At 38.9% G+C, this 21,419-nt stretch overlaps 1 protein-coding gene across 5 annotated transcripts in view; it reads left to right on the forward strand.

The window, feature by feature from the left end:
- The window catches only part of KAT6B (lysine acetyltransferase 6B), a 180,107-nt gene that overhangs the window by 116,375 nt on the left and 42,313 nt on the right, over window positions 1-21,419 (forward strand). For 3 of the 5 annotated variants that reach the window (XM_035724229.1, XM_027595982.2, XM_027595981.2), the window contains exons 5-10: window positions 10,475-10,590; window positions 10,836-10,917; window positions 13,356-13,488; window positions 16,495-17,426; window positions 18,452-18,573; window positions 20,110-20,225. In XM_035724229.1, coding sequence (XP_035580122.1) covers window positions 10,475-10,590; window positions 10,836-10,917; window positions 13,356-13,488; window positions 16,495-17,426; window positions 18,452-18,573; window positions 20,110-20,225 — 1,501 coding nt within the window. The remainder of the gene's footprint in view (window positions 1-10,474; window positions 10,591-10,835; window positions 10,918-13,355; window positions 13,489-16,494; window positions 17,427-18,451; window positions 18,574-20,109; window positions 20,226-21,419) is intronic. The other 2 variants (XM_027595983.2, XM_027595984.2) reach the window with 2 other exon arrangements.

Below are 21,419 nucleotides of genomic sequence, written 5' to 3' on the forward strand. Positions count from 1 at the left end.
TGAGTTAGTTACTTAACTATTTTGTGCCTTGATATCCACACTAGAAAAATTAGATAATGGTAGCACCTACCTCTTGGATTTTGTGGGAGTTCAATGAGAGAACACCAGTGAATAGCCTAGCACAGGGTCTACAACAACTAGGGTAAGTGTGCTATAAATGTCAGCCATTGTCATTATTTGGCATGTTTGATATTGTCCTTGATTGCTGCAAGTAATTTCAAATCTTAACATCATTTTTGACAGCTGCTTGATGGTTGGATAGAGGAAATGTTTCATTCACTGAGGAATGACAGGGTTGTGTAATGATTCTTCATCCTCCTATAAAGGTTTAACTGGATAAGCTCTGTGTGGTTATGCTGCTCTCAGGACCTGACTGGGAGGGAAGCCTTGGAAATAAGACATTTCAAACTCTGCCTGAGAAATGCATTCTGACAATCTTTTTGATGGGCTTTACGGATTCATTAAAATTCTTTACCTGCCCATGGTATCATGGATAGTGACAAAAGGGCATGGAAACATTATCTGTATGTTCAGTTTAATAAATTTCAACCCTACAATCTCCCCCATTTTATCCTGCTGAGGTAGTCCTTCACTCATCAGTTCTGACTCTGAAGTTATCTTTTGGGTTTTCTCACGAGGCTCACTTTGAATGAATTATGCTTTTGTTTAACTGCCTGATCAATTTAGTGGTGTGCACTTGTCTGGGGTTTACCCTTTGTGACTTTTAAGGTGGTACTTTTAAAAACTACCTTCACTGTTTTATTTTTTTGAGTACCTATTTGTCTGGGTGCCGAGACAGATTAAAAATGCACTTAAATGTGGGAAGAAAAGTTCCCTTCATATATTCCCTTACCTCTGCTGATACACTTACTTGAGCTGATAAGAAATTTGAGATCATTATCTACTAGATCATAACTTCAAGGCCTCCTTCACAAGGTATAAAGGTGTAATTCTAAACAGGTACATCTTAGATTTTCTGATGTAATCAATCTCCCTTCGTCTTTCCCAGACTGAAAACCTGCCAAAGGAGAAGTTTGATCTCCTTTGTACTTTGAGGTCATCAAAAATTTTTTTCCCCTAAAGTTTCTTACTTTACTAGGGTATGTAGGTGTAATGTTAGGTTTTCTCTTTTAACAAATGGAGAAGAATGGACTAAGGATACTGTCTTGGAAGGCTTATATAGCTAGAGTCATTCTGTGAGCCAGTTCTCCCCTACCCCGTCCTTTCAATTAGAAAAAGCCAGAGGCTTTGGAGTCAAGGTATGGGTCATGGCCGCAGTTCAAGCCCTGGGGGCATCATATCCCTTAGTTTAGAATAGAGGATGGTTGAGAGAGCTTCTCTAGACTCCACCATGGGATCTGGCTCAGTGTGGAGGTTCACTTAATATTTCCTTGAATGTACTATGCCAATCTGGATTTAGCTACTTTAGTCAAGGAAAAAAAAAAACAACAACATTGTTCCTACCTCAGGGAGATGCACTGTAGACATTTAGTCCATCTGGTAGATCAGATGAGTAGACTTTGTTACGTGCTACTCTTTAAATAGATGAATCAAAAAAAAAAAATCAAAATAAATAAATAAATAGATGAATCAAAATCAAATATAGTTGTTTGGAGAGCCGCGAGTGGGTGGCATTCTTGTAGTTATAATGTTCTTTTGTGACACGTGATAATTAGAAGGGAAAAGTAAAAAAATAAGCTGGCATGGCTCAACAGTACCCTCTAATAATGGTGGAAGCCCCATTGTCATGGTCTGGTCCAGTCTGGTTTCTCAAGTGGGAATTACAGAGTAGGTGGTACCCCTAGTTGGCCTATGGAAATGGCCACTGTCTCATCCTCAGAAGAGTCCATTGGTTCTAGGATTGAATCGAAACTGTAATGATCACAGGACTCCCTAATGTAAAATGTTTATGTGAAAAAAACACCCATAGCAGTATAAAACCAGAAAGAGGAAATATAGATGGCAGCCCATAAGGCGGATCATTCTTAAATGTGTTTCCCATATGTGCCTGTTGGTTTGTAGTCGCCTGTGTCTGAAGTACCATTTGTATGATGTCACACTTAAACTCTGCTTAGATTTCATAGATGTGAGTAATAAATGTTTTCCTTCTCCTTACATCATAAAGTAAGCCAATTAGAAATGTCTCTATTTTTAAGGTGGCTCAGTGCTGCAAATGGGCAGTATTTTCTTTAACTATGTTTTTCCTGCTGCAAGTTCCTTTGAAAAAATAATTCAAGTTTGCAGTAGTAAAAATATGAGGTGAGGGGCAGGGTGAACAGAGCCTCAAATATGGTTTTCCAGGTTTCTGCTTGCCGGCTGTGTAACTGCAGTTTTCATTTATCTGTAAAATGTGGAGGCTGACGTCTATAACCCAGCATCCACAGGGCTGTTGTGAGCATCCAGTGAGATCAGGATGTGAAGATTGTCAATAACTATGAAACATTACACAGATGTGAAGGATTATTCATTCTAACCACTAATACGAATGCGGGAATCATCAGATAGTCATATTCAGGTCTTTGGAACATTCTAACCACTAATATGAATGCAGGAATCATCAGATACTCATATTCAGGTCTTTGGAAATGTTGGGCCTGGGAAGTGATTTTACTTGACTTTCATGGATCAGCCTACTTTGAAATTAACACTGTTATATTCTCTTTGCCTCATTAAGACCAAATTATCTTTAATTAGCTTCACATAAGTATTAGATATTATACCAAATGAAATTTTGTGTCTACTGCTCAGATTGCTGGGTGGTTAAATCTTACTTACAGATGAGTTGTGTGCATGTGTGTTTTCAAATTAGCAAATCTAAGATAAGTGTACAGTTCAAAATTACAGCATCAGTCTAAGTGGAAGCTCATTGAAACGGCGGCAGAGAGGCTGCGGTGAATAGAGCTGGGAAGGCGAGGAAAACACCTTTGTACGGCAGAGGGAATGGGAGCTGTGGTGCCAAATACCAGTCTGCCGTCAGGACGCCTGAAGTCTCTGCTGGGTTTGTCTTTATATGTGTGTCAACCCTGGAACAAAACTGGCCTGCCTTCTGCTCCCAGGATCAGCTGGTGGGTGCGACATGCAGATAAATAGGTATATTTAAACAACACTAGTTTGTTACGGTCACTGTGAGACTAGTTGGTTGGCTAGTTATCCAGCTTCACACTGAGTAGACAAGGACTGAATGATTAGGTTGGGAGGGAGACCCTTGACTAGAGAGAAACCTAGGGATGGAATCTGAAGAGGAATACATAGGTAGGAGAAGGAAGGATTGGTAAGCCCCACCTTCCACAAGCCTGCAGCTGGACTGACCATCCAAGTGAGAAACAGGAAGCAGAAACCTTGCGCCCGGCCTTTTATTTCACTGAAATTGTGCAGGGCAGGATTACCAGGGACGTGCATGTAGCAAAATCTAAAGATCACTTTTCAGTGTGTATCAGACTCTACTGTACATCTTTCAGTTCACACCTGATAGTCCTCAGCCTATGTGGCCTGTTGAAAATCTTTTTCCTTAGCCGTTCGTTTCCTTTGGCCTCTATGATATCATATTCTCTGTGTGTTTTATCACCACTTCCTTTGGCACAGTTTTTGTTTGCTCCTTTGTCTCTCTCCATCTCCACACGTTTCTTCAGGCTTCTGTCCTTAGCCCTGTGTTTCTTACTTTGCCTCATAGCTTCCGCTGAGCTCCAGATCCTTAGATATAAATGCCTTCAGAGTATCACCACTTGGACGCCCCTATAGGCTTCTCAGAGTTAAGTATCCAAAATAGCCTGTCAACCTTGCAGTGCCCCCACCACCCGAAAACAACAGACACCGCAGGAACAGTGGAAATCTCTGCAAACTAACCTCTTTCTTCTCCTTAGGGATTTCCCATTTCAGCAAATGGCACCCCACTGGCCACTCATTTCCACAGGCCATCCTGTCCGGTTCTCTTACATTAAGGAATCACCAAAAATACATTGATTATGTGTCCTAATCTAAATCCCACATCCTCGATATATCCACACACTCCCACCAGAACCACTCAGATCTGCTGTTACAATAACCTAAATCTAATCTTGACCCTCCTTCTCCTCATCCATTTTCAATGCTGCAGGCTAAGTGAATTTTTAAACTTCAAAATCTATTCACAGATTTATTTTAGTGGCTACCAATAACCCCTTAGGAAAAATTCAAATTCTTTAATATAGCCCCCAAACCCTCTTCTGGTTGGGCCCCTGTTAACACCACTACCCCCCTCCCCAATATTGTGCACACTGGTTATATTGCACCTTCCTCCGTAAGTGTGCCGTGTCCCCCTCTCCCTCAGCATACGCCAGCTTCTACCACCTTTTCCCATCTAATGCCACTCATCCTTTGGGTTTCTTCTTTAGGAAGCCCTTCCTCTAACCTCCTGCTAGATTCATCCATTTCTCTGAACCACCCTTTCTCACACATGAATTCTAATTCTTAATGTGTCTCTTTCCTGCTAGACTGTAAGATCTGAAACGTTTGTGCTTTTCCTTACCGTATCTCGTATGGACAGATGGTTGGTCAGACAGCCGATCGAGAGACCCAGTGTCAGAGTGTTGATTAGTTTTCCATTGCTCGTGGAACAAATTACCATAAAGTTGTTGACAGAACTCAATTCCTTGTGTTTGTAGGACCAAGAACCGCATTTTCTTTCTCTTTTCTTCTCTCTTTTCTTTATTCTTTCCTTCCTTCCCTTTTTTTTAAACAAATACTTGTATATATATTTCAGAAAGTCATCTCCTTGTAAAGTCATCTCCATTATTTTCCAAGATAATGTTTCTTGACATTTAAAAGAAAACCACACAAGATAGATAAAATGGGATCTAATCCAATAGAGGTAAATAAAAAATGTCCAAAGAATTTAGCTCTCTGCTCCTCAGGAACCCAGTCTGGATTTCTGCCCTGATTCCGCTATAAATGTGCTTTCTCAACTCAGGATCAATCACCAGAGACTCTCTGTATCATCTCCCCCCATACATTTGGGAAGCTCTTTCACCATGAAGCTAATTTGAATATTATGTTTCTGTATATATATTTTAAATTTTAATTTCATATAGTTAACATACAGTGTTAGTTTCAGGTGTACAATATAGTGAGTCAACAATTCTATTACTCAGTGCTCTATTAAGATAGGTATACTCTTAATCCCCTTCACCTATTTCACCCATCCCCCACCTACCTCCTCTCTGGTAACTATCTGTTTGTTCTCTATATAGTTCAGAGTCTTACTTTTTGGCTTGTCTGTCTTTTTTTTTTCCCTTTGTTTCTTAAATTCCACATATGAATGAAAGCATATGGTATTTGTCTTTCACTGACTGACTTATTTCACTTAGCATTGTACTCTCTAAATCCATCCATGTCATTGCAAATGGCAAGATTTCATTCTTTTTTATAGCCGAATAATACTCCACTCCACACACACACACACACACACACACACACACACACACACACACACACACACTTTTATACACACACACACACACACACACACACACACACACACACTTTTATCCATTCATCTAATGGACGTTTGGGCTGCTTCCGTAATTTGGCTATTATAAATAATGCTGCTATAAACATCAGGGTGCATATATCCTTTTGAATTAGTGTTTTTGATTCTTTGTGTAAATACCCAGGAGTGCAACTACTGGATCATATGGTAATTCTATTTTTAATTTTTTGAGGAACCTCCATACTGTTTCTCACAGTGGCTATACCAGTTTGCATTCCCACCAACAGTGTACAGGATTCCTTTTTCTCCACATCTTCACCAACACTTGTTGTTTCTTGTGTTTTTTATTTTAGTTATTAGGACAGGTGTGAAGTGATACCTCATTGTAGTTTTGATTTGCATTTCCCTGAGAAGTGATGAGCATCTTTTCACATATCTGCTGGCCATCTATCTGTATGTCGTCTTTGGAGAAATGTCTCTTCATGTCTTCTGACCATTTTTTAATTGGATTATTTGTTTTTTGGGTGTTTTGTAAGTTTTTTATGTGTTTTGGCTACTACCCTTTATCTGGTCTATCATTTGCAAATATCTTCTCCCTTTCAGTAGCTTGTCTTTTAGTTCTGTTGATTGTTTCCTTCACTGTGCAGAAGCTTCTTGTTTTCATTTAGTCCCAATGGCTTAATTTTGCTTTTATTTCCTTTGCCTCAGGAGACATATCTAGGAAAAAAGTTGCTACAGCCAGTGTCAGAAAAGGTACTGCCTGGGCTTTCTTCTAGGATTTGTATGGCTTCAGGCCTCACATTTAGGTCTTTAATCCATTTTGAGTTTATTTTTGTCAGTGGTATAAGAAAGTGGACCAGCTTCATTCTTTTGCATGTAGCTGTCCAGTTTTCCCAGCACCATTTGTTGAAGAGACTGTCTTTTTCCCATTGCATATTGTTGCCTCCTTTGTCAGTGATTAATTGACCATATAATTGTGGGTTTGTTTCTGAGCTTTTTATTCTGTTCCCTTGATCTATGTGTCTATTTTTGTGCCAGTATCATAATGTTTTGATTACTGCAGCTTTGTAATATAACTTGAAATCTGGAATTGTGATACCTCCAGGTTTGTTTTTCTTTTACAAGATTGCTTTGGCCATTCAGGATCTTTTGTGGTTCCACACAGATTTTAGGATTATTTGTTCTAGTTCTGGAAAAAATGCTACTGGTATTTTGATAGGAATTGCACTAAATCTGTAGATTGCTTTGGGTAATATGGACATTTTAACTATTTGTTCTTCAACCCATGAGCATGGAATGTCTTTCCATTTCTTTGCATTGTCTTGAATTCCTTTCATCGTTGTTTTATAGTTTTCAGAGTATAGGTCTTTCACCTCCTTGGTTAAGTTTATTTTGGGTTCAGTTGTAAATGGGATTGTTTTCTTAATTTCTCTTTCTGATGCTTCATTATTGGTGTATAGAATTGCAACAGATTTCTGTAGATTGATTTTTGTATCCTGTGATTTTACTGAATTCATTTATTAGTGCTAATAGTTTTATGGTGGAGTCTTTGGGTTTTCTATATAGACTATCATGTCATCTACAAATAGTGAAAGTTTTACTTTTTCCTTACCAGTTTGGATGCCTTTTATTCCTTTTTCTTGTCTGATTGCTGTGGCTAGGACTTCCAGTACTCTGTTGAATAAAAGTGAGAGTGGAGGGGGCGCCTGGGTGGCTCAGTTGGTTAGGCGACCGCCTTCGGCTCAGGTCATGATCCTGGAGTCCCAGGATCGAGTCCCACCCACATCGGGCTCCCTGCTCAGCAGGGAGTCTGCTTCTCCCTCTGACCCTCTTCCCTCTTGTGCTCTCTATCTCTCATTCTCTCTCTCTCAAATAAATAAATAAAATCTTTAAAAAAAAAAAGTGAGAGTGGACATTCTTGTCTTAATCTTGACCGTAAGGGTAAAGTTCTCAGTTTTTGTTTTTGTTTAAGATTTTATTTATTTATTTTTTAAGTAAACTCTCTCCCCAACATGGGGCTCAAACTCATGACCCTGTGTCTAAGAGTCACACGCCTCACTGACTGAGCCACCGAGGTACCCCAAAAACTCCACTGAGTATGATGTTAACTGTGCCAAGATCCTCATTTTCTTGCTGACTGTTAGGTGAATGACATTCCCTGCTTCTAAAGGCCACTCATATTTCTTGGCTTCTGGTCTCCCCTTCTTTTTTCCATCTTCAAAGCTAGCAAAGCTGGGTGGAGTCTTTCATATCCTCCCTTTTTCATCTCATTTTACTAACCCATCTGGAAAAGATTCTCTGCTTTTAAGTACTCATGATTAGATTGGCCCTACCCAGGTAACCCAGGATAATTTCCTTGTCTTAAGACGTGTACCCTTAGTCACACCTGCAAAGTCCCGTTTACCATATCAGGTAATACAGGTACAGGTTACAGCGATTATGGCATAGACATCTTTGGGGGGCATTATCCTGTCTACTACAGAACCCATGTTTTTTTTCTCCCACAATACTTCCTCCAAAAATTATTTTTACTGGTTTGTGGTTTCATTGGTACTTGTTTAGTTATAAACAGTATTCCTTTGGTTTTGCTAGATAAAACTACTGTAAGTGACTAGTGCTTCGTATGTGTTTGTAATAAGAATGAATGAGTGAATAAATACATACTGTGCTCTCAGATCTGATAAACTGCACATTACAAAAGTAAAACAAACTCCAGAAAGACAAACCACCATGAATTGTGTCAGAGAGATCCTACACTGTAGAGGGAATTGTTGAGTTTATGGAATGGTTAAACAGGAGGTAAGGAATTTCATTATCACTAGCATTTTTGTCCTTTATCTAATTACTGTGATTGTGTAGTGGTATATCAAGACTCAGTTACAGTCTTTGTGTTAAAGTGGCCGTGAGAAAATAAAATGGGACATGTTTCTTGATCCCTCAGCATCCTTTACAGAGTCATAGAAATTTAGAGCTGGAAGGGATCTATGGCCAATTCTCTTGAGCTAAATAAGGGTAAGATTGCTGCCTAAAGGAAAGATAGGCTGAGGATTTTAGAATTGGACAGGGTAGCTTAAGTTGTAGTTTTGAGATACAATATTGCTTAAGGTGAGAGAAAGCAGTAAAAGGAAGAATATTCCTTGCTCTTGATTGGCAGTGGCTGAAATACGTTAATTTTCAAAATGTGTAATTATTAAAAAGTATTTTCCATAGGATCTCTGTGAGAATAAATAATAAACTATAGTAAGATGTGAATTACCTTAGTTACTGAATATTAAACTACAAAGTACAAAAACAGATTTAAATGTAGAGAAAAATTTAGTGCATGAAATCGAGGTCATATGTGCTAGTGATGTATGACTTACAGGAAGTAATAAAAAGGAGGAAAAAGAGAAGTAAATGGTATACTTTTAAGCTGATGGGACCTATTTTAAGGGTGGAATTTAAATTGCTGTTCTTTAAAACTTGAATTCTTACCCCCCCAACTATATAGCGGGGGGAGCCCTGATCAAAGTAGATCTCTCCCCTCCCCCCTTCAGAGTATACTTCTTAAAGTGGACCAGCAAGCTGTCTTTGTTTGCTGTTCCTGAGCAGAAAGACGTGATTGATACCATTTGTATATATTTTAACTTCCTCCCCCTGTACTACTAATGTGAATGAGAGGAGCCCTTATAAAAGAATGGTGTCATGGGTTAAATGCATCTGCCTGGGTCTCTCTGCAGCCTGAAGTTGTAATCCTATGACAACATTTTATTTGCTCAACATCTTAAATACAGATGTTTGGATTTTTTTTTAACTCAGGAATAGTATGCTTTTATTAACGGTATTGATGATTGATTTTGAATGTTTTTACTTTAAAAAGCCAAATCTCCTAGTGGGTGGAATTTTATGAAGCACCTGTTAAGCTTTAGGGAGGAGGACCTTTTTGGCAGCAGCCCAAAATACATATTTAAACAATGAGCCTGCCAAAGTCAGGAAATTATAAAACAGTTTTGAAATTGCAGAATCTGCTTTTTTTATTACCCTCAGGTTTCTTTTGCAGCTTGGTTATAAGTTCTTTCACGTGGGATTTACTAATGTTCTTACTATTTTAAGACCAGATTTAGAAAAATAAAATCAAGTTTAGAGATCTCAGGTTTGTGTAATAAAAGACCATCACATTTTAAACTGAACTATCTTCCAAAGAGTGTAGGCTCATACTCCCTAAGCCTTTTGGAGGAATCTATGACTCTGTGTAGTCTGGGTGGCTTCCTTGAGTGGTGTTGCCCCTCGGGGTCTCCACTTTTCCTGTGTGATGTGAGCGAAGCTAGATGAAAAGTGTGCCCGAAATAGCGTGAAAAAGCTGGACACTCAGGAAAATGGGGGAAGCCTGCAGGGGTGTTGCTTCTTGGCATATTCCATTTGACCTGGATCTTCCAACTTCTTAACTCTCAAATTCATATACTTCCAAAATTTAAATGCAGGACCCAGAGGCAAGATGGCAACAGTATCTTCTTTGTATGTCCCAGCAATGGGATATTCTCTGTATAATATTTTTTTTGCATTTGTAATTGTATTTTTAAGCAGCCCTTTTTTTTTTTTTTATTTAGCTATCATTTTAAGTTCTGTGATTTTGAACTTCATACTTTCCTCACAGTCCAGCAAACCGGCAAATTTTGTGTAAATGGTGGTTGATGAGGAGGGCCAGGGCAGGAAGGAGACAAACTGAAGGCACAGGAATGAGAATGTGATCGGAGCATACGTTGTCTTCAAGTTCTCCGAGACTTGTGATGGGAACTGGTATAAATTTCCCAAATTTCTCTTAGGGAAACATTTGTATAGTTACTCAGTTACGTATAGGGTGGAAAAAGAGGCAGAAAGGGAAGCGTAATTCGGATTCTCTGATCTTTTTGTATTTTCCAGTTCTTTAGGTCTTTAACTGACATTATCACTCTCTGTTAAATATGAGGGAATGAGAGTTGAAAAAATCTAAAGCCGCATTCCCATAAAGCAATTTGCTTTTTATTCTTCTAGGACACCCATCATGTTTGAAATTTTGTCCTGAATTAACAACAAACGTGAAGGCCTTAAGGTGGCAGTGCATCGAATGCAAGACATGCAGTGCATGTAGAATCCAAGGCAAAAATGCGGTAAGTATGGCTCTCAGTAGTCTTATCTCCAGCTAAATTGCGAGTTTTCAGTGTTAAGGTTTTTCATTTTTGTAGACTGTTGCTCTTTTGTTTTAAAGATTTAAACACAATGTGATGTCAGATTTGAGCAGGGATCGTGCTACCCCTTCGTTATGTTTGATTATTGTTTGTCGGATAAGATAAGAATTTGTGGCCTTTTACAGCTGATTTCAGTCTCAGTTACTCTCTAATATGTTATCTTACAGGATAATATGCTTTTTTGTGACTCCTGTGATAGAGGATTCCATATGGAGTGCTGTGACCCCCCACTTTCCAGAATGCCAAAAGGTGAACTTTTAAACCATAGTAAAAATGTGTTTTATTACATACTCATTAGCCTTGTCCAGCCCAGAGGTATACAGGTTCCATAAGCATTTATTCATCCCTCCCAGCCTCCTTGTTCCTATGGGTTTGGCACAGGTTGTGGATAGAGGAGTATAAAGCATTTAATTTAGTTTGCGGGCAATGTAAAGACTGTAATTCAGACACAGGGATAAAGAAGAGCATTCCTCTCCCCAAACCATTCCCTTATTAGAATAAATCTAGATTAGGTAGGTCAGAAGTTTAGAACATTCTCCATATTATTCAGTACCGGGTTCAGAGGTGAGAAATTACCTATTTTCCATAATGGTTGTAATGATGTCTCCAAAGTCCTATGACAGGAGCCATCCCACGTTTCTTGGCCATTAGTCGATAATGTGAACATGAGCATCTGAACTCTTTTATCTGGATGTATCCATATGGCATCTAGATTTTTGTCTCTATTTGTTGCGTAAGTAAGCCTAGCTCAGCCTCCTTCTCCTCATTTTATAATATATTAAACATTAAAAATAATGCCTCTTTATAAAAATTTATTCATTTTTTATTGTGAAAGATTAGTAAATACAGATTGACAAAAAGGAATAAGAAAATCAGAAATTCCTTCCCAGCTCCCTACACACTTTTTTAGAAAAAAGAAACATTCTATACATGTTTTTGTAATCTTACATCTTTCCCATCTTTATAAGATTCTAACGTCCCCACATCACTAAATGTTCTCCTAAACACAGTTTTTAATGAGTGCATAGAAACTCTATAGTATAGAGCAGGCGTTACACACCCATTGACTGTGGGCCGCAGTTAGGCTTTGTTGGGAACAACATACATTTATTTTAAGATTCCTTTAAATGCCTTACAGGCGAGCGGGCACAGTATTTTTAAAATTTTGAATTTGTGTCTTTTAGGTGGAGTATGCATGTTCCAACTTGCCCCAATCTCACTCCTCCCTCTTGTCTTGAATTCCAGCTTGCTTCGGTCACATGCATTATCCCTGGGTGGCTCCTGAGCATATTTGCTTGTGCAACCCCATGTATAAACAAACCATAACTTACTTAACCAATCCCCTATGGTGGACATTACAAATGTTTTCAATTTTTTCCATCCACAATTATTTCCTTAAGATAAATTCCTAGGGGAGGAATTGCTGGATCAAAGGCTATGTACATGAAATGTTGTATCAATTTTCAGACCGACCACCAGTGTGTGAGAATACCTGTTTTCCTGTGTTAATGACCAACACTCACCATTACTATATGTCATTAAGTCTACAACACAGTTTAAAAAAAAAAAAAATCAGATGCTTTTTGTAGTCAATAGTGTCTCAGACTCAATGAAATACAGTGGTATTATTTAAAATTTTTACCAATTTGATAATAGAAAAAAGATGTCTGGTAATTTTTTTCTTTAAGCAGTGAGATTGAAAGCATTTTGTGTTTGATTATATTGGCTGTTTGTATATCATCTTTGTAAAATGCTTGTTTTTACCTATTAATCATTTTTCTCTTGGTGTTTTCACCTTTTTCTTGCTGATTTGTAGAAGCTCTTTATATTTTTATGTAGTCCAATCCATGAATCTTTGTCTTTATGGCTTCAGTCTTAAATGTCAGTCGTGCTAAAATTAAATATCCACATATTTTTCCTGATACTTGTAACATTTAATTTTGTCATAATATTCATCTGCCTAGAATTTATTTTTATAAAGGATAGGAAGTAATTCTTTTCCTTCCTATAGATGGCTGTTTGTTCTATCACCACTTCATTGAGTCATTGCATCCTTTCCCCACTGACTTGAAATAGGACCTTTTGATATGCTAAATTTTTTTATAGGCTTCAGTTGTTTGGGTCTAAAAATTCTTGTCCAGTGACCTATTTCCCTATGCCAGATGTATAGTTTTAATTATTGCCGTTCCAGAGTACTTAAAAATTCTGTTTTATTTCAAAAATTATCTTTTATACTGATACTTTCTTTTTTTTTTTAGTGTGGAAGAGTTCCAGAAAGAAATAAAACAAATATTTTTTTTCCCCAGAAATTCCAAAAACCGATTGACTTGAAAATGTGTCCCTCTAATTGAAAGATACATATTATCTGACAGGATCGGATTTTCCTGTGTGTTTGTGTGGCGGAGGGAGGTTTGGTGACATGTTGTGAAAAGCCTCATAGAAGGGTTCAGAGATAGGGGCAGCCCTCTGCTCTCACCACCTTGACCGGGGCGGGGGGGGGGGGGGGGGCGCAATTGACCTTTAATGATGGCTTCCTGAGGAGGATGACACAAGGGAATGACCTACCTTCTGGAATAAAGTTCTGCATATGGCACCCTTGGGCAGCTTATTTCAGCTACAGTTTATATTCAATATCTTCTCCTAAAATGAAACATTAAAATATTTTTCTCATATATATATTAATTCAGGGATGTGGATTTGCCAAGTCTGCAGACCAAAGAAAAAGGGAAGAAAACTACTTCATGAGAAAGCTGCACAAATAAAACGACGATATGCAAAACCCATTGGACGACCGAAAAATAAATTAAAGCAACGATTGTTGTAGGTTGAGATCTTATCAAAAGAAATCTTTTATGTTGTGCTTTAAAATATAGGCGATTGTAACCCCCTTAGATTCCATTAACTTTTTAGCGTCATTTTACAAACTCAAGGGATGAGGAATAGTTCTCCTTTTGCATAAGCTGTGGAAATTTTTTGAAAATAACATTTTTAATTACAATTGGCATTTGGGGAGCTTCTGTTGGCAGTATCTGTGATGCAGCAGGATGGAAGCAGAATGTAAGAATTGGAAACAATCATTCTGCCTACTTTATTACTGGCTGAGCATTAGAAAAGCTTAATTATATAAATATTTTTATGGGGATTTTAAAACAAAAGAGGGATTTATTCACATCTATGAGTGAATCTCTTTTGTCACTCCGGGTAGCATTTTAGAAAAAAATACTTCTCTTTTCTGGTGCTAATTTACTATTACAGCATTTAAGATCCCTTATATGAAATAGGAGCCTCTGAGAAACCTGTAAATGACTTTCCTCGTGTTTGCACACAAAGCATTAGACAGAACTGTTTGGTATGTGCACATGTGTGCAGACATACATACGAAATAATATGTTCACAGTGACCTGCACATCTACTATGATAACTTCATATAGTTGCCATTAAAGCCCAGTAGAACATTTAGCCGGAGTTACTTAGATAAGAGGAGAAATGGATGTGATTTTTTTTTTTTAAACCTTTAGAATATAGAATTGACTATCAACGTTTAATAGGGAGTTGCATATCTAAAGGAGTTCTATCACTAAGACCATGGCCCGCCTCTTTAAGCTTAGTGAAAGGGAATAGATGCTCTGCACACATTGTGAACAAACACCAGATATCTTACTTACTTGCTACTCTTCCCCCTAATTTAACTGAAGCAATTCACTACCTTAACCTGCTCTCAGAAAAACCATCAACTCCTGCACCTCTGTCTCCCAACGGAGAAATAGAAAATGCATGTTCCTTTATAGGTATTTTGGTTTTTTTTGTTTTTTTTATGAAAGCCCTTTAACTTGTGGACATTTTTAAATGGAATTCTTGTTAATTTCTTGGGGCAAACATGAAACATTTATGAATAAAATCTTTCATATTAGCATCATTTGAAGTAGAAATTATATGTTTTTGCATTCATCCTGTGTAAGCATTGTTCTCAAAATGGGACTGTATCCTCAGGGCCCAATTAAAAATACCAAATTAGGATATAAACTTTCTAAACAAAGGACACAGCTGAAAATTGCATCTGGCACCAGTCCTAACTTTTTGTTTGTCCAAAATTGTCCTTTGAGCTTAGGAATTTTTAAGACAGTCTAGGGAGTTTTCCTTTTTACATGCTTTATAAGCATCTTATCCTTTCTGGGCAATCGATTCCAGATACAGTCCAAATGCAGCATTCTAATGGGAAACATTTTAGCTCCAATGATTGTGTATTGGTAACCCTCACTGTGACACTAGAGATCTCCAGTGTTAACCTGATTTGGCTGGATCGTTGGTGTAGGGCAAAGCTCTTGGTGGTGGAGCTGCCTCAGAGGAGCCCAGTGGCTCTCCCTGTTGCTGCACCAGAGTCCACGGCAGCTGACTGCTGAAATTGTTCGTTACTGTTCACGATGACCACTAACATGTGCTTTTCTGTTTGTAATTAAGATATTTTTATAATGGAGTATCATATCATTTCCAGGCTTCCATTTCTTCATTATGAGCCTTCAGCTAAATTGATAAGTTTTTAAAGTGCATTCTTGGGCCCCAGCACTGCCATAATTCATATGCAAATGTTTCTATTGTATAAAATTCTGCTGCAAAATGGGTAGCTTTCCAAGCCCTAGCCTGAGGTGAAGGCAGGCAGCTGCTGTTCCTCTAAGCAGCTGTGGTAGCGGAATGGCCACTGGTCTCTCTTGACCACACAGCTGGATGGGCAGAACCAGCCTCAAATGAGCTGAAATAGTGTATAAAGATTCTAATGCCAAGTATCTGATAAAGACCATGGTAAATGTGCTGCTTCTTCACCAGACTTTCCATGTCATGTCTGACCCGCTGTAGCTTTTCTTTAATCATTTCTTCAGTTTTTGCTATTGTTGTCCTTTTTTCAGCAATATTTTATGCTGTAATTAATCGTCTCCTCGACTTAGAGAGTATTATTGGTTATCTCACCGCCCTAAGCGTAAACTGCCGACAGGAAGAGGGTATCTTCAATGTTTTCTTTAACAACAACAACAAAGGACTAACTTATAGACCTACCCAAATTCTATTTATATAAATTTTCCAGTTGAATTAAAATTGCTTCTCACTAGAGATTAGATGAGCTTATTCTTTCACATCTAGATAATACTTAACGACTTATGTCCTTTACTACTTTTTTTTTAAGATTTTATTTATTCATTTGAGACAGATACAGAGAGAGAGAGAGAGAGAGAGAGCATGAACAGGGGAGAGGCAGAGGGAGAGGGAGAAGCAGGCTCCCAGCCGAGCCAGGAGCCAGACGTGGGGCTTGATCCCAGGACCCTGGGATCACGACCTGAGCCAAAGGCAGACGCTTAACCATCTGAGCCACCCAGGCGCCCCAAGTCCTTTACTACTTTTTAAAAGACGTAGGAAATCATAACGACTTGTGACCACACAGGGGGTACCATTTTTATTTAAGTATAATGAAAGCATTGCGTGTTCTTTGAGTCGCTTCAAAAATTGTCTTACTTCTGTGGCCCCTGGGTCCATGCGGCTTCTTCCAGTCCCTCTTGGCTGGGCCCTGGGAGGATCATGACATGCACATGTGGTGGCCGCTCCCCTTCTGAACAGAGAAACACCTAGATGGAGGTGCGCGCGCGCATGCGCGCGCGCACACACACACACACACACACACACACACACACACACACACACACACACAGTTCTTGAGGGTTGCAGTTCGGCTTCTTAAGTTTAAGCACATTGAATGCATCTAGTTGCTATAGATCTGTTTTAGATACCTTTATAATTCTATTATTAAATGCTGATACTATTCTCTAAATTTTTGCCTAGGTCTGTAACCAGTGATGAAGGATCCATGAATGCATTCACAGGAAGGGGGTCACCTGGTAGGGGTCAAAAGACTAAAGTCTGTACCACACCTTCATCTGGTCATGCTGCATCTGGGAAGGACTCAAGCAGCAGATTGGCTGTTACAGACCCCACTCGGCCTGGTGCCACCACCAAAATCACCACCACCTCCACCTACATTTCTGCCTCTACACTTAAAGTTAACAAGAAAACCAAAGGGCTCATTGATGGCCTTACTAAGTTTTTTACACCATCACCTGATGGTCGCAGATCACGAGGTGAAATAATAGACTTTTCAAAGCACTATCGTCCAAGGAAAAAGGTCTCTCAGAAACAGTCATGCACTTCTCATGTGTTGGCTACAGGTACCACACAAAAGCTAAAACCTCCACCTTCTTCACTTCCACCCCCAACCCCCATCTCTGGTCAGAGCCCCAGTTCACAAAAGTCCAGCACCTCCACTTCTTCTACCTCTCCCCAGAGTTGTTCTAGCCAGTCCAGTGTGCCCTCCTTTAGCAGTCTGACTAAGAACAGCCAGCTGAAGGCACTCTTTGATGGACTCTCTCATATCTATACCACTCAGGGACAGTCTCGAAAAAAGGGACACCCAAGTTACGCACCACCCAAACGTATGCGTCGTAAAACTGAATTATCTTCCACGGCAAAATCTAAAGCCCATTTCTTTGGAAAAAAAGATATTAGAAGTAGGTTTATTGCTCACTCCTCCTCCTCTAGCTGGGGGATGGCTAGAGGACGTATTTTTAAAGCAATTGCTCACTTCAAGCGAACAACTTTCCTTAAAAAGCACAGGATGCTAGGCAGATTAAAATATAAAGTGACCCCTCAGATGGGGACCCCCTCACCAGGGAAGGGGAGCTTGACAGACGGAAGGATTAAACCTGATCAGGATGATGGTAAGCAAAAGGTCAAAGCTCCAACCAAACCTGCGTCCCGTCCCTTTCTCCCCAACCCCGAAAAAAATGAGTCAATCAATTCCTATTTGTCACATAGGTCTTAGCTATTTCTCTCGTTCTCACTTCACTTTCATACAGAAGCAGTGAAACTTTGACCTTTTTCTAATGCTGACTAAACCTCCAAAATGTTTTTTCCCAACTAATACTCTCCCACCTTTTATTATTTATTTCCATCCGTAGTGACACTAGGACCCCCAGATGCCTCCATAGTGTTGCTCACGGCTTTGTAGTCCCGCATGAGTAGCCGCTGTCACGCTTCTGCCGCGTTCCCTGCCGTGCCGCCGCCTTGGCCATGGCGCTGCTTGCTTCTGTGCCTCAGTGCTTCCCGCTGCGGGGCGGGGCGGGGGGGGGCGGGGGTCAGCTCCTCATTGCCGCTCCCTCTGCTCCATGGCTTTCTCATGACCGAGTCCATCCTGCTTCCTTCTCCACAAAGCCTGATCTGTGATTCTGTGAAGTGTGCTTTTGGGTGTGTGTGTGTCTGTGTGTGTATTCACCGTAGGGAGAAAACGGATTTCATGATTTCATTTAACAAATTGGCCCGTTGCATTGGCTACCCTTTATAAACCAAAACAACAACAACAAAAAAGAACCAAAAATGTGTCATTTCGACAAAGCGGTAGAATTTTTTTTTTTTTAATCTCAAAAGGGATAATGGGAATTCTATAACTAGACATTGATAGAACTTCTAATCTCGGCTGAGAAAGATGATTTTTGCTTTGTATTGCTCTTTCCCTTGTTTATTTGTTGAAACTATAAAAAGATGACAGTGGTAATTCAAATAAAAATTTGGGTACAGTAGGGAAAGGGTACTGCTGAATCTTTTGAGCAGTGCTTAGATATAGAAGCTTATAAAGCTTAAAAACCCTATTTGCCCACTATGCTAATTTGGTGCCATTTTGGTAATATATGGTGGTTACTCATGATTCAAGTCAGTGAATGCACTTTCTGCTGGTTTTAAATGACAGATACTGAAATCAAAATAAGCATCAAACAAGAAAGTACAGATATAAATGTGATTGGAAACAAGGATACCGTTACTGAAGAGGATTTGGATGTTTTTAAGCAAGCCCAGGAACTTTCTTGGGAGGTAAGGCCAGGATACCACATTATAGTAACAAGGATAATACCTGATTTTTATATATGTGACTATTACAAAATTACTGCTTTGATTTTACAGCGAATCCCCCCTCAGAATCCTTTGTGGTCCTTTAACTGTTACCATGATTGTTTTTGTTGACTCTATCTTCAAAAGCAGAGTGACTTTATAGAGTTGTCTCCACTCTCAAAATTTGATAAGGGCTCATCTGGTCTCAGAAAATAAACCAGAGTAGCAGTAGTTGAAGCAGATTTGGAAAAACGCTTCTAGGTATGAAGGACCAGATTTCTGATTATTTTTGTGGAAATGTAGAAAATAGCAGTTTTGAATGGTTAAAAAGTATCGCTTTTAAATTTACCAATGGTTCTTCCAACACAGATGGCCAGCCATATGAAGAATGTCTCATTTTAACACTTTGGCATTGATTAGGACAACATTGTGTTGTGTGATCAGTTATAATCACTTTTATTTTCATTGTCCAGTAATTTGTTTAAATGATTCCACTTAAAATAATAACTCCAGGTAGTTTATTGTCACCAAAACAGGTAACAGGTAAGGCTTTTGGACTTTCGAGGTCAAATTTATTAGGGAGCATGAATTTGTTACATCAGTAGACCACATCAGTTTCTATGGCAAACTGCACAGACAGACCTCACTTTCTTTTTGGTGTGGGGAGGGGGCTATCTGTAGGCTCTTAAGCTTTATTTTTAGGAGCAGCCACTTGGGCTAAATAATTCTGACAGTTTCTAATTTAAGGGGCTGTTGGATATTTCCGTTCCTCATCTGCCCCATCAGTATACTTTGTATTGTTTTCCTTTGGCTAAGATAAATGTCAGAAATTCCCCCAGTTTCTAAGATCTGAAGGCCTTAAATATTATCAAATTTTCAACCTACCTCTGCTGTTCATAGATTAGACTTGATAAACAATAGGCCATTATCCGAAAGATGCTGTTAAATTTTAAGCCCTTCCTTTCCAGTACCGTAACACCAGCATTTCACTCAAGAACAGTTCTTGTCTGTATCAGGCAGGCACAGTTCTTAACCGCACGTGGCTTACTGCTTGGGGGTAAGGGAAGTAAGGGGAGGTGGATATTAAACAGCAGACTTTCACAATTGGTGATATAATTACAGTTGGGGTTACTGTTAACTTCACGGAGGAACAGGGGACTGTAAGAGTGTCTAACAGCCAGGTCATCTTCTAATTTACTCAGTTTTAATGCATTGCACCAAGTCATCAAATTCATCCAGTTCAATAGACAGTCGTATGTGTTTACCTTGTACTCATTTCCTGTCTTGGTAATACAGTTTCTTAGGGTATTAGTTTGTTTATTATGAATCTTACACCAAGTTGATGATTCTTTTACAAGGTCCTCTAATGTGTTTTCAACAACATGAAAATTCCCCATGAAGATTAGTGTCTGTTCTTGATAGATTTTCATATCCACTGGTGAAAGAACCAAAAGGTAAGTGAAGAAATCCACTTCTAATACACATATTTTATTTCCTTTCTTTTCTTTTCTCTGACAGAAAATAGAGTGTGAAAGTGGAGTGGAAGACTGTGGCCGGTACCCTTCTGTAATAGAATTCGGGAAATATGAAATCCAAACCTGGTACTCCTCGCCTTACCCACAGGAATATGCAAGGTAATGGAACAGCCCAGAAGGTATATAACTTAAATGTCATCTATGTGAGGAAGGAGAATTCTCGGTTCTGAAGCAGGAATTAGGTGATTTTCAGGACATAAATTTTGGTAGTTGAGTCTAAGCACTTCCAAAACTGTTACTTCTGCCAGCGTCTTTTTATAGTAGTAGTCACTGTTCTATGTAAACTCCTTCCACTCCTTAGTTACACGGGCATTGTACATTTTGCCTTTGAGCTTAAGACCATGCCTTCTCTCTCTGGTTAATTGGACAAATGTTGTTTGCGGATGAAACCATACAAGGAGAAAAAAACACTGGCCATTGTAAAGTAGTTGGTGGTTTCTTCTCATTGCCCTGTTTATTTTCCTAATTAGGCCTGTTCATTTATCTCTGATATCTGACATTTTGTTTTCAAGCTTTTTACAGAAATGTAGCAGAAGAAGGAAAAATGAAAGAAAGTAGGTGGGGGTGGGTAGCCTCAAGAGACCCTTCCCGCAAATCTCTACTTTTAGAGCACTTTTAGAGCCATTTGTGACTAACTTGTTAAAAATGAACAGAAAATAATGATCCTAGAGTTTTCTTTTGTCTTGAACTAAGATTAGCTGTGAAATTGTCTTGAACTAATATATCTAAAAATGGGTATCTTGTGAACACATTTCTTCCTTCAGGTATATCAGGGTATACTTTATTAGTACCTTCTCAAATGTTTTAGCCTGTGAAGTTTCTGATAATCACAAACTTGCTTTTCTTCTAGAGTAGATAATTGTCCTTTTCTCCACCACGTTGGTGTCTGGCCCATCATCTACTGGAGAAAATGGGGAGGGTGTTTTAGAAGTTAAGTGGCAGAGTAAGAGTCAGGGGTCTTGGTTTCTCTTTCTAGCTTATATCACTTGGCTTTGTGTTCTTGAACAATTTTTTAAAAACACCTGTGAGCTTCAGTTGGTATGGGTAATCATAAGTCATGTGTTCTGAGAGCTCTAGCTAACTTTCCCCAAAACCATTCTACCCATTCTTATACCCCAAAGACCTAGAAAGTGCTTCTAAACATTTTCTTGCAAGACTAACAATGTGTTTAAGTGTGATCAGGCACACATTAAAAATGTTACAATTTTAAAGGTGGAGAAAAAGTCATCATGGGAAAGAAATCTGTTTGTATAATGTTATTTAGAGTTGGTGGATCTTTTTATTTTTCTACAT

The sequence above is a fragment of the Zalophus californianus genome, chromosome 15 (assembly GCF_009762305.2).
Source record: "Zalophus californianus isolate mZalCal1 chromosome 15, mZalCal1.pri.v2, whole genome shotgun sequence".
NCBI classification, from domain to species: domain Eukaryota; kingdom Metazoa; phylum Chordata; class Mammalia; order Carnivora; family Otariidae; genus Zalophus; species Zalophus californianus.